We start from the raw sequence: 27,357 nt of genomic DNA on the forward strand, positions 1-27,357 counted from the left end.
CAGCTCATCCTTTTGATGAAAAAAGTGAGTTTCTCCCCTTTTAGCTAATCAAAGCAGCACAGCACCAGAGATGAACACGTGGCTGTGGAGGAAAGGAGAAGTGAGGTCAAGCATGAGATGCACCTGGATCGAAAGAAGCCGACGCTCCTCTGGTCTGACCTGGCAGCATTTAGAGGCGTCCAGGGAGAAGCAGAGCAATCAGAGATGTCTAATGTGGGCCCATCTGCCTTCGTCCCCTAGGTCCTCTGCTACCTTTGCCCTGCCACGCACTCCCCTGTAGCCTACATTTCCAAAATGGAGCCAGCCGGACCCACATTCAGCATCTGTCTGTGCTAGATACGTCAGTCTGCGCGCTGGCCCCTGTCCACAGCCAGAACCGCAAAAACACTGAGAATATTCTTGCACTCCAGGCTTCCCACACCTCTCCAGTAAATTATCACCTCCCCAGAAATAAAGCGTCGTGCTGCCTGAGATAACACATCATCAAGTGCCGGGCCCAGACAGTTGACATTGCTGTGCAATCATCATTACCCTCACTTCTGTTTCTCAAGTAGGGTCATATGGTAGTCAGTGCTCAAGTACCATACAATAAATGCCTGTAAATGCTGAAAATGTTCAGACCTCATCATCTGAAGTGCATATTCAAATTGCTGTTTAGATGCTGCGAGGTAGAGGTGATAAAAACAGCTGCAACACTGACAAAAGTGGATTTGTGTAAAGCCTGGTTATATCTTTGGTTTGAGTTCTTCTAAAAACAACAAATTGGTTTGTGCAGATCTGAATTGGACTGGGAAGGCTTATTGTTGTTGTTCTTAAACAGTATTCAAGGTATTGCGTCCTACTGGAGTGCACCGCTGCCATGGACGCCCTGCTTCATCTGCAGCAATGTTTAGCTGAACTGAATGATGAGTTACTGAAATGTATATCGGTTCGAAGTAAAAAAAAAAAAAAAAAAAGTGAGTATTACCATGCTTATTTTTAAATATCCAGACCATACAGACCAGGTGTCCAGATTCATGGTGGAGCAGGAGGTGGTCTGTTGGCAGGTGGTCTCAGAGGGTTTCTTAAAAAAGAAACCAAAGGCGCTGCCAAGGCAGGAATAAACAACAAACAAAAACTCAAACAGAACAAAGGAGAGGCGAGCTCTCTGACCAACAGGGAAATCACGAGGACGACTACAGCGACCGCAACACACTGGAAAAAATGCTCCTCCAAAAATAAGTAAAAAAAAACAACAAATACAAGGCGTTTTTGCTTGAAATAAGCAAAAAAAAAATCCGCCAATGGAACTGGTGAAAATCGGCTTGTCAAGATTTCTCGAAATAAGATGTGATATTTGGGACTTTTGAGATAAAAGTGATCTTGAAATTAGCTTAAAGAAAAAAGCTTGTTTCATATGATATGTGACTCAAAACAATTTGTTTTCAAGACTTTTTCATTTAACAAGATATTCATGAGTGTTCATGAGTGGAGTGACAACAGGTGAGTGGTTATCAGGACACAGGTGTGCGTGAGACCAGGGGTCAAAGCCAAGACAACTGAGGACATCTAGGGGTGATGTCAAGGAACCAAGGCACTTACCAGAATAAACCAAAAGAATAAACCAAAAGACAGAAAGCTAATACACTCTGATTTTTGTTCATTAAAAAACTAAGGGAAAGAACCCTAAAATCTTTAGAATTGCGTTGGTGTTATATCTCACCTGGTTCAGTCGCCACAAAGCAGTGAAGTTTTAAAAAGAGAGAAGTTCTGCTCCATTTTTCTCCCCCGGCCCACACGTCCGCCTCCTCCAACAAAAGCCGCTGCTCACAGGGAAATATGAGTTGATGAATGAAGCTCTCATACAAAGTGAGTTGCTGACAGCCTCTGGGACCGGGGGAAGCAATTCATTTGCAGTGCAAGTGCGATATGTTCAGATCAGTCCCTCAGATGTCCCAGACGCCTGAACATTTTGAGAGTCCCAGAATTGTGCTGCCACTGGAAATCCTGCTCCACTCCGAGTGAATCTGCGCTTTGCAGAGCAGAACTTCAGCTGCCACTAATGCAGAGTTTCTCATTACCTGTCCGCGGGAATCTGACATGCACTGGCTTCATTTCCACAATTTCTAACACAGACTGCAGTAGACCAATAAAAATGTTTTTCTTTTTTCTGTCTATTATAGAAGCCCATGAAGGAACAGGGACATGTTGTGTATGTGTGGTTTTTAAATATGTCAGCACGATAACTAAACTATTGGCTGAGTAATAGTTTTGCAGACTATGTCAGACTATCATGGAATAGATACTCACAGCTGAGCTAAGTTTTTTTTTTTTTATTTCACCACAACAGGCGAATGCTCTTGATTTACTTTGGATAGTTTATCAATCTAATAAAAGCTTTTATCTAAAGTGACTGTGTGGGGCGTAATGTGGGTTTCTGTATCTTGCCCAGAGACAGTTATACACGCAATCTGAGGATGTTGGGCATTAAACAGCGTTTGTGCCACACTTTTCTCAAGGAACATGAGCTCATTTGGCAGGAGGCAACCGCTTTATCGCTCCCACACTGTGAAATCATCATTTGATCCGATGTTTTCTTTGTTTTTGGGATTCTGCCTTACAGTGATTCTTTTTTCTTTTGGCGACGTGGGAGGAAACTTACATGGCAGGTGGACTTTTCTCAATCTAACTAGTAATTTCTTGTTTTTTGCAAGACCCTCCAGGCAATTCTGGTGTTCATTTGAGTTTTGTATTATTTATAACTGCGATTTAGGTGAAACACTGTCGGAGTGCTTTGTTTGAGGAAAAAGGCTCTTAAAAGTCCACCTTGTGCTTTAGGCCGGTGCCTCTCTTTTTCGTCTATTCAGCGCTCGACAAATGGCGATGCCCATAGAGAGGTTCGCCTCCACTCCCTGCTGTGAATTCCATTAGCAGTGCGAACATGCAATACAGCTTTTTTTTTTTCCTCTTTGCTCTTATGTTTTGCAATTGTAAAAGACGATGGTCATGGCTGTATATGTAAGCTATAGGACCAACAGTAATAGACTGGTAAATGCTACTCTACTGTAGTGACTATTTGTCTATGAAAATAATAATAAAAAAACAAAAAAAACCTTTTGTCTTAAAGGTTACCAAACTAAAATGAAACGTAACTCAAATAGTCACTTGACACACTGTGGGTTCCTGGTTTACGCAGTCAGAGAGGTTCAAAAACGTTCAAAAATGTAGTTCATCGTGGGTTTATTCCAAGTTTGCAGGCAAAACAGGACATGACAAGCTTTACAGGATCCCTTCTTGCCTCTCCTGCTCTGCTTCCCGCACTTGCTTCTGCTTGCCTCACCTGTTCACCCACTGATTGACGAACTGACAACTGGTAACTGGTAAAAAAAACAAAACATGTGACCACCCAAGTGCGCCCAGAGCTCCCTAAAACCCAAGTATTGATGTGAAACGCCTATTTCCCAAACAAAAAATTAATTAAATGCATTACAAACCAATTTATCCTAGACATCTCAAATTAAACAAAAGTGCGAATTATCAACAAAAAACTAAGCAAATAATATAAAATAAATCTAACTTCTAACTTAACTAGAAATAGAGAAATAGCTCCTACATCTACTTTATGGCTTTCAGGTTTTAGGCCAACCCTTTCACCTTTTATTGTAACTGCTGCAGGGGCACCACACTGGTGTTCACCCAAATACATCATCTTTATTCCAACTGTGCAACCAGTGCAAACAGCACAATGGGACTCGTCGTCATTCCTCCTCCGTCATACCCAGGGTTCTATTGATTCCACAAGGCTGTAAATAGAACAACAATGAGCAGACAGAGTCTTGTAGGAACCTGAATGCTGGTCCGACTCGCATTACCAAGTGAGTTCTATGGAACGGCTTTTGAAAATAAGGGTTGCTGCATTTAAGGCGTCACTTGAGTTTGTTTGAAGAGTTCAGGGTTGGAAATGTTGCGAAAAGGTAAAAATTAGGGTTGCAGAGGCCGTGTGACCGAACCAGCCGAATGCCAAAACTAAAAATGTATGCAGAACTTTATTTAGAAGAGTCATCAGTACATTCAAGACTGACTTCTTTGAGGATTATGCATCTGCCAACTTTATTAAAAAGGCTTGAAAATTGATATCTGTTTGGATGAGAACTCTCTATTCATTCAAAGAGTGGTTATGGTTATAGCGAGCAAAAAACAGGGTACACAGGGTGTACACGTGGAATGCTCTTTGGGTGGAAATAGATGGAAAATCAGAGTTCTAAAAAGTGCCTTTTGCATTGTGTATCAGTCAGGACTGGTATGTTCAAACTAAACTCTGTCTGCCCATCCAGCACAACCCCCTCTTTTACCATCTTTTACTTCCTGGAAGGAATTATACTGAATTTATTGACCTTGTTCTTATTCGTCTTCGTGACTTCTCATTATCCGTTTGATTTCAGTAATTCCTTTCCTTTCTGTTACATATTGCTGTCTGACACTGCGATCATCCCATACTTCTACAGCTTGCTGTGGTACTTTTTCTTCTGATGATGATAACGATAACACGCTCATTCCCAAAACTGAATTTAGTCTCGCAACATCTCTCCGCACAATAAATCATTCAGTTCTGAATTCTGAATATTCAGTGCAGTCCACATATTAATCGATTCACTGGCATGGACCCGCATCCCAACATTTCCTTCAGTCTTGTCCAAAGTTGGGAGTTTTTTGCTTGCACAGTGTTTTTTTTATAGCTTTTTCTCTCCAGAGAACAGTAACTGTTATGGAGCACATTTAAGCTCTGTGAGCGGCCTCCCCTGCATTGAAAGAGTGCGTACAACCACATCCAGATGTTGACATTGCTGCCACAGAGCTGAGCTCAGTGTGACTGCCAGAGGGTCCATTACCAGCATCTAAAAGTCTGAGGCTTCCGGGTGCTGCCGGCACAGCCGCCTCAGTGATGAGCCAGGTGTGACCCCTCAGCGCCAAATCTCTCCGTTCCCTGACCACCAACCGTCACACACGATTACGGCTCGCGCTCCCTGATCCAGCGCCTGTCTGCGCCCCGCTGCTTCCATTTTACGCGTTTCCCTCCAACAGCGAGGGGGGGCTTTAAACAAGACGCCCACCGAAGACTGAGGTTCGCCCCCCCTCGGTGCGACATTTGTTTAGCTTGTCGAACAATCTTCCATTTTGTTCATCTCCCTGGGTGCTTCGTTCCCGCTCAAATCTAAACGTCGAGTGGAGATATAAGCAAATAAGCAAAATCATCTGCCGTGCTGATGGGAACTTCAATGGTGGAGTAAGACAAGACAGAGCAGGGCCAGGATGTAGGAAAGTAAAGCAATTTAATGACATCCAAAAAAAAAAAAAAAAACATTTATAACATGCAATGGCTGAATCTTCACAAAACATTGCAGTTTCTCTCATGGTGTTGCTGATGCTAACGCTGAAAACAGGATGAACGTTTGTTGGATGGCAGCGCAGTGACGGGTAAGGGCGGCGCGTTCATTCAGCAGGGAGGGCGGAGGTCAAATCTGACCGGGAAATGCACTTGCATTGTGGGAAATGTAGGATATTTTTGGAGCAGAATTTTCTTTTTCTTTACAAATTGGAACATCTCGTCCTCCGCTGCTTTAATGTTTATTGTTCTTTTCTTTCTTTTTTTTTAGGTGCGTCTCCATGCGTATCCTTTAACATTCTGAGCGTCACATATTGTTTCACGTGAAAGGAGGAAATAAACACGTCCCCTTCTGTGTCAGGCATGAGATAAAAAAGAGAATATATTATATATTAGACAGGATTCTCCAGCAGCTAACCTGGCTCTCTGCCCTGACTGGCATCTCTGAGGATCACGTTCAAACTTTTAGTTCAAACTAAAAGTGCTGGAAATGTGACACTCCAACATGACACTCCATACCTTCATGGAATGCGTCTCAATGCAGCTGGACCGACTCGCATCCGTTCAGATAAACGGAACACGTGACACAGCACCTTAGTGAGGCGTTTAAGGTCCTTCTCTGCTATCTCTTCCTTGTTTAGACGGTTTTAATTGGCTGACCCCTGCATTGTGTCTGAGCTGCTGGTTGTAGTTTTTTGCACTTGCATTTATTTTTTTGAACATGAAACCATATTTTAAACTGGTGGTTGCTTGTAAACCTGGAGCAGAAGCTACCAGCAGCACGTCGTGCTGTCAAATATCTTTTCTCAAAAACCCAGATTCGCCCGATTCAGCTGAACAGCTTTTGTGGAAAAACAGGATCCTTCGTTGACTGATCGTAAACCTGCGAGGGGTGAAATGTTTCGAACTTTGTTCCAGGTCTGAACCTTGTGGCTCGGGCTGTCTGCTGGATCCAAACGCTCATGAACAAAGTGTTACAGTTTCCCTCCTACATCACAGGGAGACGCTTGACTCAAGGATCAATACTTATGATCACGGAACGATGTGTGATGTTCCTTGTTATTTTGTCAGGTAAAAAAAAAAAAAAAAGTTAATAAGCAAACTTTTTATACACATCTTACATCACATTTAATGAGTCGATTTCAAATATAAAAAGGTCAGTAATATTTGCTCCAGTTGAACAACATCAACGTAGCCCAACGTGTGTGTGACCCGCCGCACGCTGACATCAGAGCTGCGGAGGCAATGGCGCACCACGGGATGTGACATTCTCCTAACATTTATACAAACAGTAGTGCAGCCGAAGCGAAAAGAAAATGATAAAAAAAAAAAACAACACAAGTCCTCTAAATTTTGTGTAATTATTATAAAAAAAAACAAAAAGAACAAAAGACACTCAGCACGTACAATATACACTATATATACACTGGATTTAGTAATGCTCATTGTGTTGCAACAGAGGAAAACAGAGCTTTATAAAATGAGTATGGCAGTGTGCGGTTGGCAATGACGCACTACGTTTGACACCAAACGTGTGCTGGGTGCGGATAACGTCCGTTTCCTCCTGTTTGTGTTCCTTCCAGCGGGTGTAATGAATCGGTGTCCGCGGGAGGACGGATGGCTGCTCTGCTCCTCACGCCGGGGTCTGAACGGAGCCTTTGATCTCAGCGGACGCCCTCTTCTCCTTTCGCCCTGCGTACTCGCCGATAAACGAGCCGTCTTCGTTAAACTGGCCTTCCTCGTCGCCGTAGTCCACCAGGCTGTCGCCGCTGTCCCCCGCTTTGATCTCCCTGCTCAGGGAGCGCTGGCTGCCTTTCAGAGGCTTCTCGTCGTTGTCGCTGTGAGAGAGGCACAGTGGATTTAGAATCGTCTCATTTCACCCATGGCTTCACTCCGCCGCTTAGTGAAGAGAACGGGAGTGCGGCCACGAGCCATCGCTGTCTGTACGGCGAGCTTCATTGACTGACATCAGCTTCTACCTCTGGCTGACTTAAGGGAAATAATCACACGGATCGCACTTGTTGAGACAAAATGAATAGCTGCGGCATACACACATCAATGTGTTTGACAAAGTGACTACTGGAAGACAAATGAGATACTGAGGGGCGCATTAAGTGTGAGCCTACACATGTGGTCCTCTAATGCATCGTAACTGAGGGACTAAAGTCATTGGATTCCAGGAGAAGCTTTTCAGATGAAGGGCCACTGCACTATACGCAGCGTCCCAACTTTTTTGGAAGCGGTGTGAAAGCGTTTTGAGGCGAATCTGAATACATTCACAAACAGTCCCACAGTCTCTCAGTGTTTCTGTGATTTATAGCCATTTTTTTTATTTTATTTGATAGGATAATGAAAGTTTTTCTTGAACTAAAACACTACAAACAAGTAACGTCAAGACTCGGTCACTCCGGTCGTCAAAGGATTGCCGTCGAGCAGTGCCTACACCACGCTCAAGACGGTCCAGACTTTTTTCATGTGTCGTTCCACGATGGTGGAATGACCCACCGAGCGCTACGAGAACAGGGGCGTCCCTGAATATCTTCAAGAAACTCTTGAAGACCCAGGTCATCAGAGAGCATCTCCTACCCTAACACTTACCCTGTCCTTCCCTTTCTCTTTCTGTACTTCCCTCTATGCCTGCACTCTATTTCTACACTTTCACCTCTGACAGAGCCTGACTGGTGTTTTTCCTCAGGTAGCTTATTGTTAACTTTGATTTTAGCTGCAAGGATATATCCTCAGTTGTAAGTCACTTTGAATAAAAGTGTCTGCCAAATGCACAAACATTTGAAGTGAATTTGACAGGGCTGTGTTCGAAACCGTATACTTCTCCTACTACTCATACTAACTTTAACTTTTTTTAAGTTCCCGGATGCATACTAGATTCGCCGAAATGTTGGGTATGCATCATGAGGTTACTACTCATACGCAAACTACCCAAGATGCAACGTAACGTGACGTCGCCGATCGTCATTTCCTGTCAAAGCGGCAGTTTCAAGCTAGCTACGAGGGTAGGTTCACTTCCTATTTTCAAAACAAAAGCATCAATTGTATCGTGATGGCTTTCCCTATGATAAAAGGCAACGGGTATTTTATTTTGTGAAAATAACCGGAAGTGCGTTGCTCACTGCGGCTAACTTTAGTAGCGCCGAATTCGTGGGAACAAAATTGTAAATAGCCGGTATTTTGTCAGGTTTTCAACACGTTGGGGATCTAAATGACTACTTTCTCGCCTGAAAATGTTTCAAATGTTGCTCAAATTTACAGAGTTTAGAGCTTAAGCGAAATCAGCTTCAGGCCGGCTGATTTTGGCTCGGGCAGGAGTGAAATGCATTGTGGGTAAACGCTCTGCATACTTTCTGATCGATCAGTATGCCATATGCAAGTATGTAGTATGTGGTTTCGAACACAGCCATAGTTTTTGTTTTTAACTTGTAGTGGTCACATGCTTTCTTTCAAACACCATTTGTCTGAGTGGAAAGCTAGCTTTTCTTGTCTCTAGCAAACAAAATGCACCTGTTAGCATTTCTAAACAGACTAATTATCTTTCAATCAATCATATTAATTCCAAACCAAAAATCCACATTCAAAATGTGGTGTTGTGGTGAGGAAGCAGACTTTCCCACAGGTTTCCCATCTCTAGACGGTGTGCTAAGCTAAGCTAAGCTAACAGAATGTTGGTAGCTGCCTCAAATTTTTCCCAACAGGAAGGAGAGCAACGTAACTCTTCTCATCTAACTGAACCTGAAGAGTTAGCGGCGGTTTTTAAAGCTGATTCCAAACATAGTAAACTGCCAGTTTAAAACTTGGTAGTTAGTAAAAACTTAAGGACATGTTTACAAAAAGTTGGCTCCTAAAGTGACGAAATATAAACGCTGTCACACTGAGCCACTTTGAGCTTCATCACAACGGTGTTTGCTGCGCTGTGCAGATCCCACTGATTGGAGAATTACACTGGGACTCGTCCTGTGGTAGCCTGTTATGAATAGGACCCCTAAAGCATTAATGAAACGTGCCCTGATGTTACTGCCCTGGAGATGAGGTGCATTCAATTACAGTGATTGGTTTTAGCTTCCTGCGGGGCAGCCCGAGTTCAGCTCCATCCACACAGAAAAGGAAACATCAGAGCGGCTACGTTTTCACAACACACCAACACAACACCGACAGCTAAGAGCTACCACTCTGACAAAGTTGATGTGTAAACAGCTTGCCGATGCTACTGCTGTTTATCACATACTATGCAGTTACTCAGTCCATCAAATGTCTTCAGCAGAAGAGGTGCGAGACTCCGCACGAACCTCGTGGATTCTGGGAAGACTTTTTCAGTGAGAGGAGAAATGCAGAGAGAATTACTGTCAGGAGAAGACAGAAAACAGGAGGAGAAATTCACATGCTCACTTGAGGGGAGGTGGAGCGACAACGCTCCAAGGGTGAGGGGCTGAGGGGGAGAAGTGTTCAGGCTTACCTGTATTCACAGAATGTGTCGTCATTCATGCCCTGGGACTCTACGTCTGGGTGAAGGTCTTCTTTTTCTTTTACTGCTCACAAATTAAAGAGAAGAGATCAGTGATTTCCTCAAGAGACAACTGCCAGTGAGGATGCTTCACTGTTAACTCTCTGAAGGACTGGAACTCATTTCTCACAATTAATAAAAGACAGATTGGCAGGTTGGCCTTTGGAAACACAGTTTTTTTTTTATTTTCAGATTTCCGAGTAAACGTGAAGCTTTGGCCTGTTTTATTGTCTTTAACACTCAGTGTATTTAAGTCCAGGTTGAAGACACACCTATTTTCAGCTGCATTTGAATAAAGCTACAAATCTGAAGCTTGAGTTTCAAAACTGAATCACATTTTAACTTCTGATTTTATCTATTGTTCTTATTTCTTTCTTTTTTGTTTATTTCTACTGTTTTAATGTATCTGTAAAGCACTTGTTGTTGAATTGTGCTATACAAATAAACTTGCCTTGCCTTATGTTTTATACAGTATTAATGTTAATTTTAAGATAAATAAGTGTATAAATGAGAGTCTCACACACAGATTCCCAACAGAATAGAAGAGAAAGTTGTTGGAAATGATGATGAAAGCTTAGATGACAGCCTAATAACCATTAGCTGTGACTAATACAGCCGATGAGGACTCTCACCTCCCCGATAAGAGGAGTAATACCACAGAAGTTATGTCATCATTCCCCACGCAGCCACCTCGTGCGCCCAATTTGCATTTTGTCTCGCTGCGGGCTGCACTTTGTTTAGATTGTTTGCTGGAAGGAAAATACTAATTTAAATAATTCCAAATTCAAATGCTGGACATACAACAGAAACGCTCATTTTCCCAACAAAACAGCTGCCTCGTTTATGTCGAAATTTGCATTAAAATGATTTTGCGGCCCGGAAAATAAACATAGTCTTACACGCTCCTGTAATGGCTTCTGGGGTGATTGATCATTTCTTTCAAAAGAACAAACAACAAAATGGAAATAAAATGAAGCTCCAAGCAGCAATTAGTATTTATGCAGGCTGGTGTGTGTGTGTGTGTGTGTGTGTGTGTGTGTGTGCTTTTAAGTGAGCACCTACCGGAATATTTTCCTCCTTTATTTCTGTTGACAAAGCAAGCGACCAGCACGATGAGTGTGAGAAGAGCGATGGCACACATCAAGCCGATGAACCAGCCCTGGGTGGATATTCCTCCGTGGATGCTGGCCTGACCTGAGGAGAACAACACCCCGTGACTTTGAGACTCGCCTTGGCCTTTTCCTCGGAACTCTTGATTGAATGTTTACATCGACAAAGTCTATCTGACGCACAGGCAGAAGGTGGCAGGGCGAGCTGAGGATGGAAACGGTCCAATATTAATATTAAACAGCTAATCCTGCTTGTCTAATTAATCAAGCAAGGAACGCTGAACAAATGTAATTCCTCTTGGTGGGCTAAATCAAATCCTAGGGACACCGTGAAGGACCGCACGGCGGGGCTTGAGTCACAGCTCAAGGACACTCCCAGACACACCTTTTTCTTTTCTTTTCAAGGGCAGCTATTAAGTTCTACTTTTCGATACCTTGTTTTCGTTGGTTGCCTCCTCACCTGTCGACCTAGTCGTGATAAGATCTTCAAATAAACTAGAATGATCAACCCAGCTGTTAGGAATCAGGCGCACAGTGTACTCAGTCGCAGGTTCGAGCCCATCAATGACGTGGAAAGTCTGAGAGGTGTTTAAGGCCTCTGATATCTTCCAGTGACCCTCACCTGTGCAGAGGGGGGGTGGATGATCAGGGGGGGGGGGGGGGTGTTCGTGCCCATGAAAACACATAACTAGTTGTCTAATGCAGAAATGATAGAAAAGACACGACACACAAGGCTACAGATGCCTGACCGGCTCCTCTACTCCACTCTGTTCTGCTCTACCACAACCAGAAACTGAGAAAAAGGGGCTTACGTTTCTTCTTAAGTGCAACGTAAAAAAACTCCGCGGGCTCTCCGTCAGACATCCAGCTGATGTTCGCAAAGCTGTCGCTAACAGCTAAGCTAACGTTCAACAGCGCTGGGGCAGAGAGCAGTGAGACGGGGTGAGGACAAACAGAGAAAGGCAAAGAAGACCATTAGTCCCGTTAGTAAAGGACAAGGTGGATAAAAGCAGATGTGGGGCGTTGAAGGGTGTCATTATGAGATCAAAGATGTATGCCAGCGTGTTCTTTGTTAGGATTGACAGAAAGGGACGGCAGATTGACCCTGGAGCCAAAGGTGGAGGATGTAAAACCAAACATCTTTCGTCTGAGACCTTAGGGGACACAATGATGGACATTTCATGCAACTAAACCTGGTTACAAAACAGCACGATAAACTATTTCTATACTCCTAAATTACAATGATGACTCCAATTACCTGTAAAAACATCCTGATTGTAATATTCTTAATCCCATTTCATCCATGTTTCCTTTTCTTCTGGAGGTTATTATCTCTACAGTTTGATAAAAGTCGCCACATTCCGTCCGATCATTCGCTTTAAACCCAAACACGAACCAATGTGATGAACACGCCGTGTTTTCACAGTTGAAAATGTGGACTCTGCCGATGTTTGGCAAACCAAAAGTAATTAGATGCAATTTGTTTTCTACCCATTTAAACTTGGTCAGCTGAATCACTGTTTCAGCTCAGGTCCTGAAAATAGCAATAACCGTCTTTTTCTAGTATGTTTTCAAATCATTAGTGAGCTTTGTGAATCTTACTTTAGGATGACTTCCTTTGAAAATAATCTTAAATTTGATTTGTTTTGAGCTTGACCTCCCTAAGACAATGTTCCTCATATGTATGTAGATATACCTGTATCTCTATACATAGAAATATAGGAGTATGATAAGAGCGTGTGTTGTGAGTGATGTGCATCATTAGAATGGGAAACGTGTGGTGGGACAGCGGCATTCTAAGCTGGTCAACAAAGCACGATCCACTTCATTCCAGCGCGGCAAACATGCAAATCTCCCCCTTCGTCTCCAGCTCAGGAGCGTTATTTGCTCAGGTGATCATTTAGTTCACAAGGACACCTGCGTCTGAGCTGTCCATCCCAACCACTGCCTTTGACACTCCCTCGCTAATGTTGATGGATTAGTCTGCAACCATCGTAATTCCACCCATCGAAACTGTGTGATGACTTCGACTGGCACACGCTCCCAGACTAAAAATATCCCAGAGCTCGGCTGCTGCGTATTGTCACCTCTTTCCTCAGCCTGCTATTAAATCCTGCACAAAGCAGCTGCTCGAGCGATGGGGGGGAGGTCGCTGATGCCCTGGAAGACGGCCCTTCAAAGCGAGGGGGGTTTTTTTGTGGAAAAGCAGGCCATGAAATATTCTGATAGGAGCTTTCAATGGCCTCCACTTATCTCAGTGTCCCGTAAATATCACCCTCTCGCTATGAGCTCACACCGCCCCGACACGGCCCGGAAAGGACGCTTCTCCTCACCGCTTTCCCTCCGTTAAGATGCTGCTCCCTCCCCCTCCCCCAGACAACATCTTGTCCCCAAGCCGTGTTGCTGTTTACCCAATTGAAGATTACATGGAAATCTCAGGTGACTCTTGGGTCAATACGCTGCTGTGTATAGGCGGGACCGGGGCCCAGCAAATCAATCACGTACAATTAGACATATTTGTCCTGTTCAAGTGACTGCACTCTGCAGCCACACTGCCGCATCGGGGTATAGATCGTGCATCCTAGATTTCCCCGTGGTACAGCAAAGATATTAAAGCCAGCTAACTGTAAAATACAGCTGTTAACGTTCAGCTCACCTCTTTGCTACCGGAAAGAATAAAACAAACTTTTTTTTTGGTGTTATTCGTTTGATTTCGACTCCTGTGGCTTGTGTTTGAATTCACATCATTCTGCTTTTATTCTTTCTTTCTTGTTTTTTCCTGTGTGGTTTCGTGCTAGTTGTGTCAGAGCGGGGCTCTGTGGGGCTCTACCTATGGTGGAACGAGTGGGTTTGGTCACTTGAGACTTTGGAGTGCTTGGAGGAGAAGGGGAAGCTGATTTGCCTGAAGGAAAAAAAAAAAAGGAAAACAAAGACATGTCTTGCGGTTATCAACTGGAGTGAGAGCTCAGGTGCTACGTCTCTATTGTTAGCACACATGCTATTCTCAGCTAAAATTAGTGACTACACAACTACAGCCTAAAAACTGCGTTTCACGTTTGCACTTCAGGTGAGATGCAGCGGTTTTTAATTGGATTTAAGAGGATATAAACTCTCTTTTAAACAAATCATGCACAAAGGCTTCTGTTGGATGTTGGCTCTGAAAGCATCATTTATGACCTCAGCTCGAGCTAAACGTGTAGCTCAGAGTCTGTCGTTTTAAGGGATGAAAGTCAACATTCGTTTACGGCTGCTAATGAGCCAAGATTAATATGAATTTATAATTAGGTAACTCATTACCATCACTATTAGAGAGGAAGCCACAAACTTTCTCTGTGAGGAAGATGACATTCTTTAATGAAAGGAGGCATCGAGTGCTCTCTACTGATGGCGAGAGCCAACAGCAGACACGCTCAATTATCTGCAGGAGCTGTGTGTTCAGAGATGTTCAATAAATGCATCCAACTGTCTGAGAATCAGGCCTTTAACACACACACACACACACACACACACACACCTGTTCACAGCACTAAATCTAAGGCATGCAACCACTATCTAAAAATCATCAACAGTAACGGAACATGTCATACCAACGTGGACCACATGTACACAAAAAAAGTAGTGCTATGAGTAAAAGTATATCAGAGCAGCTTGTTGGAGCGCGTTGGTATGACATGCTGCTTTCAGCATGAACATATATGACATACTGGGACCAACAGTGGAAGCCAGAATGGATGCTGCAGGACAAACGAAAGAAAAGAAAAGACAAAGGGAACAAGCATTGCATGACCAAGCAGACGTAAACAGTCAAAACACAAAATGTAACAACCCACACCGCATGATCAAAGCCGAATCTGAAAGCAACGCAGGGTTAAGTGGCGTATGAGTGGACCATAGAGAGAAGCAAGTGTACAGAACAAGCTGTGAAACTAGAGTTACCACAAACAGCTTTCAGAAAAACATCTCTCTCCGGCACACATGTTAACGGTTCTACTAAAATCTACATGAAAACACTACATGGGGGGGGGGGGGGGGGGGGATGAAACAGTCATTCTCCCTGTAATCACTTAGACTGGCTGTTCAGCATACAAATAAACAGCCCAGAGAGCCAATTAAGTATCTTTCAGTGATTGTGAGGAGTCTTCTAGTAAACACAGTAATTGCTGCATCATCAGCTGCTGCATACTAAATTTCTTGGGGGCACATTTGAATAAAAATACCATGCGCCTATTTATACTCTTAGTATCTGTCACCGCACTCCATTTACTGACACTTAAGTGAAACCAGCTTCCTGTTTTTCCTTTGTAGCCGAATTGCTCAGAACACCGCTGTCAAAAAAAGTGAGGTGAGACTGGACTGTATTATTGAAGTGTCTTCAGATGACGTTTCTTGTGATTTGGCGCCATATAAATAAAACTGAATTGAGTCAGCTGAGGTACATTGTGCGTTTGAAAAGAAAAGATTACATGCTACAAGCCGGCTCATTACAATTACTGACACACCAACTCTTTGTTTCCTTTTCAGTCTCAAAACCTCCAGCTTCCTTTCGTGCTCGAAGCATTGTTCTCCCTTTGCTGGTTGTTCCGTTGGTTCCCACTCTCTGTCCAATCAATAAGCGCTTGTTCTTTCATGACAGTGACAAATGAAAACCTCTGCAGCAGCCACATCACATTGTTTAGCCACAAAAATGACTTGCATAGAGATATGAAAAGCGTTGCTGCCGAGGATTTTCTCACACTGCACTGGTTTAATGTCCATCGTCGAACGGCACACTCGGCCACCTACACACCCGCCAAGCTAACCAGGGGCACGCTATACGGTTAGCTGGCTTTCTCGACCTCCCGTAACTCACTTGTTTCCAGGATGGTTGTGCTCTCCTCGCTGACGACAGGCCCGCAGCCCACTGAGGTGCAAGAGCGCAGGTAGAACTTGTATTTGCTCATAGGATCCAGGCCGCGCAGGACCCACTTGGTGGTGTCCGGGTTGCTGATGTCTACGGTCTGCACGGGCCCCACTTCCTCCGTGTCGTTGACTTGTTTTTTTTTTAGAAAACAAAACAAAAAAAAGGAAAGGAAACATTAACACTTTTCAGCCCACAGCAAAGAAAACTCAGCTGGACTTTCGTGTCAGGTTCATTTCATTTCTGTCACCAAATCCGTCAGACTGAGCCTCGATTTCCGGGTATCTTTTGTATTTATAGCCTCATTATTTCACATAGGTTGGACTCACACTCAACCGAGTATGATTGGACATGAGTAGGTTCAACATGCTATGTCATATTCTCTGGATCAGCCAAACAATGTGTGTGTGTGAATCTTGCACCTGCTTGTTGTTGTTTTGTCTCACTATGCCTGGATCATTTTAGGTCATCGTGGAAAAGTACAGAGACTATTTCATTCATAATGTCTAAGAACAAAGCCAATTTTAACAATTTCATAATGTCGTTCTTCTCGTTTCCCTTTTTAGGCTCTATAAAAGACAGCACATTACTTCCTGTTATGATGCAATGCCCCTTTAAAAATGCATTTGCATGAAACTAAAAAGCAGGTTACGTCCTGCACATTCATCGTGTTCTTGCTGTCTTCTTATCGTCTTTGCTGCGATAAGATCTCATCTTTCACTATATAACTCAGCCCAGTAGGAGAGGAGGTGGCATTTCTGTTCTGTGGAACAAAAACAAACACAGCAGGGGCCGAGGTGACCTTTGCTGCGAGAGAGGTGCTACGTCTCTCTGGTAGGAGGTGACAGAAACAATGACAAGAATGTATCGGTGTGCTTCTCCTTCAGCCTGGGCGCCTCCCCATCGAAGTAGAAATTATGTTTTTAGTTTTGTTTTGTTTTAAGAGATAAGAACACAGTTTTTGGTAAATTATGCCAACCAGATTACTACAGAGAAGAGACCACAAACATTATGTTTCCACCATGCTGATGTATTATTTTCTCCCTTTTCCAAAAACAGCTTGTGCACACCATCTTATAGAGTGAACTGGCTGAGGGCTGCAGACTTTGGCTCTTATACTCGCTACAAACAACAGCATTTCCAAGTATTCTTCGGCCTAGTGGGCCAAATACGGTTGGCAATGTGAAGCGTGAAACATACCAAGACTCAGCAACACTGAAATCTGAGTAAAACTCGACAGAAGAAACAGAACGAATGGAAGCCAAGGTCATTTTCACCTCCTACTTGGGCCAACATTTCAATTCAGTGCAGCACGATCTACAACTACAATGTTCTTTGAGTGTTCGAAATGGGCCTCGATCAATCTGCATAACCATCCAGGATGCTAATTTAAAAAAGGGAGCTGAGAAAAACATATATGAGCATCTGTATGAGTATCGTACACCACTTTGATCACTACTACAAAGTCTTACAATGGTAACATCTGCTGTTCTGTATCCCTGACATGTAGGGCACCTAAGAAAGCTGATCGTTTTCAGAAACAACTTGATACACACACAAAGAATGTCTTACATCAAAGCAGGTTACTTTAACAGTTTTTAGCCTGTGGTGAATCTTTCATGCTCAGCGTGTTAAACAACATGTTCCAGGCGAACGTCCACAGAAAGCTGAGAGATGCGGGGCTGTGAGGACGGGCGCAGCTCTTAAACAGCTGCACTGTAGTTGGTGTCGTTAATGATAAACGAACAGCTGGCCGCAATATCTTCAACATTTTGCATGTGACTTCCATCAAGGAGACTTTGGGGGAAAAAAAAAAAGAAAAAGAGTCGCACTTCAAAGAGCCCATCAGCCTAATTGCTGTGGCGCACCGGAAACGTCCTCTCCTGAAATCCTGCGTGACACTCATCCCTCTTGTGCAGCCACCGAATCAAACTCAATTAGCCGGGAAATGCTGCACTAAGAAGTTAGTTGAAGTGACTCATTATCTTTATTATGACTTTTGTTTAAGGGCGGCACGGCAAAGCATGCGCACGAACGGGAGGTGTCCAGTGATGACATCCCACGGGGACTGCGAGCTGTGGGGAGGCAGACATGATGGGGTCAGTAAAACTGCACCCCAGCAGACTGTGACACGGCGGCCTTGCTCAGCACAGCGCATGATCGTGACACACAGGCTGACATGTTCACTCTGACAGGTTTTCCCTTCTTCACAGTCTGACCTCAGCCTTATTAGAGTTTCTATCCGTCTCCAGCAGGCCAGTGTAACAGCTTTTCTATCCCAAGATGCTCTCGAAGCTGTGCGGACACAGATGCTGTGTGTTAAAAACGACAAAGAACTCTGATATGTGATTACTGTCGCAAGCGGAAAAGAAAAAGAGGGGGAAAAAAGATCTCTTTGTGGCATCGTTAGTGCGTCGAAATTCAAATCAAATCAAATTTAGTTGTATAGCACATTTCATGTACAAAACAATTCAAAGTGCTTCACATAAAATAAAAGCATTGCAGCAGGGAGAGTAAGAAGCATTAAAAATACATAAAAGAATATAAAGAGAAACAAATAAAATCATTTAAATGAATTTAAAAACAAGCAACAGTCCAGATAAGTTCAAAGATATCGTGAAGATTTCATGCATAGACACATGAGAAAAGAAATGTTTTTAACCTGGATTTAAAGAATTGATTAAGAATCAATATATACATACTAAGCTGGTACTCCAGGAGGTACCCTGTGAGAATCCCATTAGGCTCCAGCGGCGGGGCCCAGACCACAGAGACAGAGTGCCTCTGTACTTCTGTGACCCTGAAGACTGGATTTTTCTCTGGGACTGCAGGGGCAAAGAAAGACATACACACAATAAGCAGCAACCCAGTTTCCTTGACTATTATTAGGTTTTCTTTTCAGTAGTTGTGAATCAATACACTCCATGCTGTTTTTCCACAATCCTACCTCCCTCGGGGGTTTTGAAGTTGACAGGATGGCTGCCTGGACCGTTGCCCCGCCCGTTGAAGGTCATGACAATGAGGCTGTACTCGGAGAAGGGCGTCAGTCCCGGTACTGTGCTGTGGCTCCGATCCCCCGGGATCGTCAGCGTGTGTTTGTCTCCGTGGCTTTTCTTCGAGTCCACCAGACTGCGCAGACGCCACCAGTTTACCTAAATAAGTAAGGAGACGCACGGACAAAAACTTTTTGAACGTCATACATATGCATATGTGCGAGGGAATGCTGAATGAGTCGTGGGTTGTTTTTCTGGTGATGTGAGCGGGAAAACAACGAGCCGGCGGAGCGAGAGAAGCAAACGCTCAGAGCAAGGTCAGGGCCATTCCTTTTAAACTGTCTAAAAGCAAAGCTGTGTTTTTGAGGTATTACCCTGTAGCCTCCCAGATGTCCGTGCAACTTGTCTCTGTGTACTCGTGTCCAGTTAACCCTGACCACTGAACTGTTCATCACCGCCACGGCTACATCATCAGGCGCAGCGGAGGGAACTGGAAAGGCAAACACACATTAGAATCAACAACAAGCCGCAAGTAAGTCAAGCAAAGTGTTCTTACCTTACTGCTGTCATTATTCTGAAAACAACTTTGATTCACTCAGTCACGACAGAAATGATCGGCCAAAACGGGACAAACTAAAACTAACTACATTTAGTGTTCATCTGTTTACACATCTAACATCTATGCGGAAAGAACTCTACCGAGGACCAAACAACCACAAGTGATGTAGAAGGACTCAACAGTGGAGCAAAGGGGTAAAGACTTCACCACGCTGGAGTAAGCACACAACATTTATGAAGTGTCATAACCTGAGGTGACTTCCTGGGGACAAGTCCAAAAGAAAGCTGAACAAAGCAAAGCCAGAAAACGTCTTGAGAAGCTACAGATGCTACAGTGCAGCTCTAAACTCCTCCGGTCTGGGCTTTTCTGACTTTTCAGACAGACATGGGTGTGAAACCCCCCCACTTTAGACAACAGCCTGGTTCATACAGCTGCAACAAAAGGCAAGGCAAGGCATCTTTATTTATGTAGCGCATTTCATCCCACAGGCAACTCAATGTGCTTTACATAAAGACAAGGCATTTAAAAGAACAGCATGAAAACAAGCAATTTAAAGAGAAAAAAAATAGAATAAAAATTAAAACACAGTCAAAAGCAATCAAAGAAGAGGGGCAAAAGAAAAATATAAACTCAACCATAAGCACACCGAAAGAGAAATGTTTTTAACCTGGATTTAAAAGTGCTTACAGTTGGGGCTGATTTCAGTTCTGCTGGTAGTTTGTTCCAGTTGTGAGCAGCATAAAAGCTAAAAGCTGCTTCACCGTGTCTAGTTTGAACTCTGGGCTCCACTATCTGACCTGAGTCCGCAGATCTCAGAGCTCTACTGGGTTTATACTCTACCAGCATGTCATTCATGTATTCTGGACCTAAACCATTCTGTGATTTGTAGACGAGTAGCAGAACTTTAAAATCTATTTAAATAAAAGGAGAACTGAACCACTGTTTAGTTTGGTATTGTACACAGATACAACTAAAGAAGTAGCCTGTCAGCTCGATTCTTTCATTGGAAGCTCAAGAACAAGCCGGAGGAATCTCAAGTTAAATAAAGTGTTTATTGGTAGTCACATGTGAAGTATATCAGCGCTGGGCTCAGTGGAACAGAGCTCCCGCATAAAATCCGTCAGACCGAGCCTCGATTTCCGGGTACTTTTCGTATTTATATGACTCATTATTTCACATAGGTTGGACTCACACTCGACCGAGTATGATTGGACATGAGTAGGTTCAACACCGTCACCGTCATATTCTCTGGATCACACAATGTGCGTGTGTGACTCTTGCACCTGCTTTCCCAGGCTAATTGTTTTGTCTCACAATGCTTGGATCATTTAAGGTCATATATCGTGTGAATCGTGGAAAAGTACAGAGACTATTTAATATGCATTTATAATGTCTAAGAACAAAGCCAATTTTAACATAGCCCTTGCAACAAAAGTGCCTAAAGATACTAATTGGTTCTCTGCTAAGTTATCTCTCATGTGTTAACATAACGCTGGTTCAAGCCCCGTGTTTGGTGGCTTGCTTATGCCTGTATGATTCAGAGGTCAGCGTTATGTGACTCAGGTACAAAGACTGGAATGAAAATGAGAGAAAAAGCAGCCAATGTCCATAAGAGAGTCCTTCAGGAAGGCTGGAGAAGCGCTGCTTTTAAGCACTTTAAAAGAGTAGAAGAAACTCTGAAGCAAAATATGGAGAACGCAGGGGCGGATCAGCACTTTATTACAGTACTACCATTTGATTAAGTGCATGCAGAAAAGCATGCAGCTTTAAAATAAAATGCCAGTTATAGACAGATGACTACTCACAGTCCTCTCCCGAGTAGCCGGTCGCTATCGGGGGCTCGGGGCCCCAGCCCTGGTGGTTCTTGGCTTGGATCTTGATTTCGTAGGGCACAAAGGTGGGAGTGTTCCTGACCACAAACGAGTGTCTCTTCACAGTGTGTTCCTTCCAGTCCTCCTCCACATCCTGCCGTCTGTAACTCAGCTTATACTCCAGACCGGGACCGTTCTGCTCAATGGGCCGCAGGGGCTGAACAACGGGACGAGGGGGACAGCAAAAGTGAAAAGTTTCATTGAGACTTTAACAGTTGCATGAGATGCTTGCTGTATTTCACCACTTAAGTGTCAGCTGCCTCTGTGGGATTAAAATGACAAGCAAGCCCAGTGAGCTGTACTTGGAACATAAAACAATGGAACAATTGACCCAGTCCCCAAGCAAGGCTTTTATTTGATTCAAGGCTTGCTAAGACACAGCAGATGAAAAGATTCTTCTTCTCACAGAAGTCAGACTGTGTGAAAAAGAATGAGATACCATTATCCACAAAGGCAAATCATTAACAGTAAGAGAGCTCATGAATCCAGGATTCAGAGGCTACGTTACCATGACAAGGAGACCAGATAATAAGTGAAGGAGAGATTCATCTTTCTACAATAAAGGCAAATGTATTACCGTGAACATTAAAAGAAGATTCTCCTTCCACAGCCTTCCTTTCTCTTTCTAATCAAAGAAAAGGAGCGGCTTTTTAGCAGAAACCTATTCAGTGGGATCCCAGAGAGGGGCTTTTCTAAAGATCTGAGCTGCAGAATGAAATATCAAAAGAGGGCCACTTTCTATTTCTTAGATTATTGGTTACTGCAAATGAAACATTGATAAAACTTCATCTGTGTTCCCTGAGAGAAATCCCATAACCGACAAAAGTGTCGCGGAAGTGAGTAATTCTACAATAAAACACCAAACTCTGCTTCGTACCTCCCAGTTGATATTCATTTCATGTGGCAAATGACCTTCGATTTTGATATTTTCAGGGTTCTTGTCCGGGGCTGCACAAAAAAAAAAAAAAGAATATAGATTATGTCAGCATTGTTGGTGGAAAGAAATCTCCTGTGAAAGAGCCGCACACCAGAGGAGATTTTCAACAAGAGTGGATTCAATTATGTGGCAGATCTGAGTATCTTAAAGTTCACAGAACAGCGGTGTTGGCAGCTCAAGTGGCCCGGAGGACCTTATCAAAGAGTGTAGCAAACATTGAAAAGGGGGTAAAGCTCAGACCTCTCGAGGGGGTTGTGTAACTCTCTGTGGACTCGCTGGGAGGCCCTGCCCCTACGGCGTTCACACCGTACACGCGGAAACGATAGTCGACGTGGCCGTGGAGCTTGAGGACGGCCGAGTTGTGGTTCCCGGGTACTCGGAGCAGCTCCTTCCAGTTGCCTGGCTCCCACTTGCTTTCCTCATACTCGATAATGAACTCTGTTGACAGGCATAAAGACGATCAGAGCGCTCTCGCTGCTTATCTAACCCCAAGCTGTGCAGAACACTCCTCTGGGAGACAAATCATACTTCATGCTTGGATGAATCAATAATGAATTCGTATTGTACAAGATGATATCAAACAAATCTATTATTCATGGAGCATGATGCCCAAAAATGTGTACGTCACTTTAACACCATTCCCGGCACGGGTGCGCTGCTTGTGCTGACACACATGGACGCTCCTTCTTACCTGTGGTGGAGCTGTTGTGATCGTCCCCGGGGATCCATTTCAGTTTCACACTTTTGCTCTTGCGATCAGACAGGACCAAGCTCTGAGGTGCATCGGGGACATCTGAAAATCATCACAACAGTACAAGAAAAAACGTTCAATCAAATCATCCCGAGAGTCGGAGGATGTGGAACGAGCTGAATCGCCGTATTGGTCGTCGCTGCATCTGTTCGATTGTGAGGCGTCGACATTATCTGGGACATCTGCTTGTCAGACACGCCGCTGCAAAAATAAAGCTCCGGTCTGCATTTTCTGACATTTAGATGCCTTCATGAATGTGTCGCGCACGAACCACCAATCCCTGAGCCTTTGGCGTGGAGAAAAAAAAAAAAAAAAAGGTGCTCAAATGTGAACTCACCCAAGACCATGAGCAGAGCTGAGGCCGTGTCTTTGTCCACTGGAGTTTTTGCCACACATGTATAAACACCCTGGTCTCTGTGGCTCACGTTGATAATGTGAAGAACACCATCATCCAAAAAGTATCTGTTCACAGAAACACAGACAAACCGCACCGACTGACCAAACTGCGAAGAACTACAACTGTCGAGCTGGAACAAATCCGCAATGCTGTAAAAGCAAATCACCCAAAATTCAGAATCCTACCTTGAATTCTCTGTAAAGTTGAGGGCTATCTCCATATCATCTTTTTCCCACAGGAGCTCAAAGTCGTTGCTGAAGGACTTGTCGTACTCTGCCAGGCAGGAGAGCTGAGCTGTGGTACCTATTAAGATCTGCTGGCCCTCTGGGGCCACGGCTATTCGAGTGGGATCTTCCACAGGAAGGGCGAGTTAATCACACTGCAAGCACTGTGAGCTGCTGCAACATTTATGAATGATAAAAGTGTTTACCTTTCACATAAAGCATGGCGTCGATGGCAGACGATCCCTCTGTGTTTTTAGCCAAACACGTGTACTGTCCCGTGTCGCCTTTCTCCACGCTGTAGATCTCCAGCGAGCCGTTGTCGTGGACCATAAACCTGGGCCCCTCGACAGACTCAGGGGAGTCGTCTTTGCTCCTGGAAAACATTCAGACAAAAGGAAAACTCCCGTTCAGGTCCGGAGTGGAGTTGCCAACATTAAATATAAAAACAGCTGCCGTTTAAATGAATAAAAACTACACTGTGGCAGTAATGAAACAAAAAAGGGCCAAATGGAAGATTGGAGATAAGTGACAGTGCTCATTTGTCTCCTTTGGAAGAAGTGGCAGGTCCCTGTACAGAAAGAGACAATATGCATCGACCAGTTGAGATCTACTGCTCTCTGCTGGTGTACAGAGCCGGGAGGAAACCGTACACTTACCAGGTGATTGCTGAAGGAGGAGAGCTGAAGACCTTGCAGTGCATCATCACTCCTTTCCCCTCCACTGCAGAGTAATCCTCCCCTTCCTTGGTCAAAATCATCGGTTGTAGATCTGCAAAGATGGGCAGCAGAATCCACTCATCAGTCTGAGGCTGCTTGAAGCTGAACCACCAGTCAAAAACACTTTTTAAGCCGATAAAACAGGACCGAAATCATGCGTTAAGACTAAAGCGACAGGATTGCTGCTTTACCTGTGTGTTAATTGAAGGCTCCTTTGTGTACAGTAATAAAAAAACATTTAAAAAAATGACCAAGCTGTCAAGTTTTCAGAAATGTGAAAATAAAATCAAAGCAGAAAACGATTGAATAATGATTCAGCCGAGCACATGCACCTTATCAGTTGTCGCCAAAGCCTGGCTTTAAAATGCTCTGTCTCTGCTAATTGTTTACTGAGGCAGCAGCAGGGACCCGGCGTTCAGAGACTGTCCAGCTTTATTAACTCCTGTGTCACAGGGTGCAAACGAACCACGTCTGCACATGAGCTGCAAAAAGGTACCTTATGTTGTTTGGAATTTTATCTGCCCTTCCCTGGCAGCACATGTTTGTCTTATGGCACTGAAATCTGTACTGAATGTAGGGTGAACTTGTTAGCATATAAACGGCTAACCTAAATAAAATCGTACAGCTCTCGGTCCCCGGGCTCCTCACTGCTTTATGGGCCCATGCCAGCATCGGCGACAGCTCTCAGGCTTGACACGTGTCACACGGTAAGGTCAAGTTGGGTTTTTGTCTCGTCTCCATGTTTTGTCATTTCCCGTTTTATTTTGAAGAGGAACTCTCCTCTTGTTTCAGGTCACTTGCCCTTCCTCATGTGTCCCCCGTTGGAGTGTCTTCCCTGATTCCTGATTGTGTCCACCTGTTTCCCATTTGCCCTCATGTGTCTTATAGTCTGCGTCTCCCTTTGTCTTGTGCCTGAGTGCTTCGTTTTGTCGTTCACACAAGCCTGCCACAGTCACAGTAAACCTTGCCCTGCTAGTTTGAATACTAAGCCACGAATCTTTGCTTCCTTGCGAGTGATTTTTTGTTTGTATGTAAACTAGTCTTAAGTTTTCAAAGCCATTTTTGATAGCCTCCTTTAGGAGGTATTTTTGTTATAGATAACGTTTCAAAGATTTTGTAGAGCTTCTGGTTTTTTAGGAGTGCATTTAGTTATTTTTGTTTCTATTTTTAAGTTGTTTTTCCTCCTTAGGGAGTGATTTTTGGTTTATAGTTAATTGCCCTCCTCTGAGCAGAGTGAGTTTGGTTGTTTTTTCCTCTTATTTATTAAGTTTTATATTATATATAGAATAACATTTTCATAGCTTATTATTTCATCTCTGCGTATTGGTGGTTGGACATATATATATAATAAAATCTGCCTAATTGGATACTCTGCATCTGAGTCCTCCTTCAAGCCCAGGTCTGACACACGTCACTCAGCAGTTTCTAAATGACTCCCTTTAAGGTCTGATTGCATGTTCATGAAAAACAGGACGGGGAGACGGAAGCGATGGACGCTGCGGCTCGCAGGAAGAGCAGCTTGTCGTACTCACTCATAATCATGATGTTTGCGTTGGACAGAAGGGTTCCGTGTCTGTTGGAGGCCTCGCACTGATAGACTGCACTGTCAGACGCTTTGGCATTCTGCAAAATGATGGTATCATCAAACACCCTCCTGTTGGCTGCCGGGGACTCTGCAACGGACAAAACAAGAACATATGTTTCAGATCATCACCGTTCAAACAGAAACGGCTCAAAGTGGGAGTTTCCATTTTTTCTCGTGTCGTCCGACGTCTGCCCCCTCCTCGCGGACGCAGCGCTGACCGCCGGGGGCTCGCTCACCTTCAGATGATGGCAAAGCCAGCGGCAGCTGGTGGACGACGCAGTTAAAACAACAAGCCCTTCGACAAAAAATTTCTGAAGAAAGAAACTGACAAACTCTAACAACAGAATGTGATTTATTACTATTGAGCAAGTACTGCAGTTTACTGTGTTAGCTCGATTCTTTCATTGGAAGCTCAAGAACAAGCCGGAGGAATCTCAAGTTAAATAAAGTGTTTATTGGTGGTCACACATGAAGCATATCAGCGCTGGGCTCAGTGGAACAGAACTCCCGCAGGAAATCCGTCAGACCGAGCCTCGATTTCCGGGTATCTTTTGTATTTATATGACTCATTATTTCACATAGGTTGGACTCACACTCGACCGAGTATGATTGGACATGAGTAGGTTCGACATGCTTCCTCATATTCTATGGATCAGCCAAATAATGTGTGTGTGTGAATCTTGCACCTGCTTTCCCAGGCTAATTGTTTTGTCTCACTATGCTTGGATCACTTAAGGTCATATATTGTGTGCATTGTGGAAAAGTACAGAGCTAAGAACAAAGCCAATTTTAACAACTGTGATAACTGATTAACTTCTGCTCTGAAATACTTCTTTCAACTCCACTGGTTTTAAGAGGGAAATACTGCACTCTCTTTCATTTGGACAAAGCAAACATCATAATGGGTCTCTCTTCCTTTGGCTCTTGTGAATTCTGTTCATTAAACACTGCTTCGTCTTCTTAAATGGATGAGCCGCCTCTGGCCTAAAGCCCCTCTGCCCCATACTAGAGGTACTTACTGTTCTCCCTTTAGATGCACTTAGATTTAAAAAGCCTCCAGCTGATCCGAAACGCTGCGGCGAGAGTTCGGGGGAGAATTAGCAGGAGAGATGATATTTCTCCAAGTTTAGCTTCTCTTTATTGGCTCCCTTTGAAACCCAGAAGAGAAATTAGAATGTCTTCTCCACACACATGAAACTCTTAATGAACAACGGCCGACTCTGAGCCATCCCTTTAATTATGCTGGAGAGTTGCCGGGTTGCATGCTGGGACAAGGGGGGCATCTCGTGAGGACTACTCTCCCTTTAAATCTTTGTTTCGAAGAAGTTCAGTTTGGCTAAAAATGGCCAAATAAAATATATAGCCTGTGTTGTGCCAAAATGATATTAGCGAATTCATTATAGTTAAAGGGATAGTTCGCCTCTTTTGACATGAAGCAGTATG

General features: G+C 43.8%; 1 protein-coding gene across 10 annotated transcripts in view; it reads right to left on the minus strand.

Annotated features, from left to right (window-relative positions):
• Positions 1-6,465: 6,465 nt before the first annotated feature.
• The window catches only part of chl1b (cell adhesion molecule L1-like b), a 70,871-nt gene continuing 49,979 nt past the window's right edge, over positions 6,466-27,357 (minus strand). For 9 of the 10 annotated variants that reach the window (XM_075460246.1, XM_075460244.1, XM_075460245.1 and 6 more), the window contains 16 exons: positions 25,862-26,002; positions 24,270-24,381; positions 23,820-23,986; positions 23,575-23,740; positions 23,330-23,454; positions 22,933-23,034; positions 22,482-22,679; positions 22,182-22,252; positions 21,239-21,461; positions 19,249-19,364; positions 18,829-19,033; positions 18,584-18,706; positions 15,834-16,013; positions 10,938-11,069; positions 9,828-9,900; positions 6,466-7,200 (listed from right to left, as the gene is read on the minus strand). In XM_075460246.1, the coding sequence (XP_075316361.1) occupies positions 6,996-7,200; positions 9,828-9,900; positions 10,938-11,069; positions 15,834-16,013; positions 18,584-18,706; positions 18,829-19,033; positions 19,249-19,364; positions 21,239-21,461; positions 22,182-22,252; positions 22,482-22,679; positions 22,933-23,034; positions 23,330-23,454; positions 23,575-23,740; positions 23,820-23,986; positions 24,270-24,381; positions 25,862-26,002 (2,339 nt within the window). In that variant the 3' untranslated portion in view covers positions 6,466-6,995. The other variant, XM_075460247.1, reaches the window with a different exon arrangement.

Source organism: Odontesthes bonariensis, chromosome 3 (assembly GCF_027942865.1).
Source record: "Odontesthes bonariensis isolate fOdoBon6 chromosome 3, fOdoBon6.hap1, whole genome shotgun sequence".
NCBI lineage: Eukaryota > Metazoa > Chordata > Actinopteri > Atheriniformes > Atherinopsidae > Odontesthes > Odontesthes bonariensis.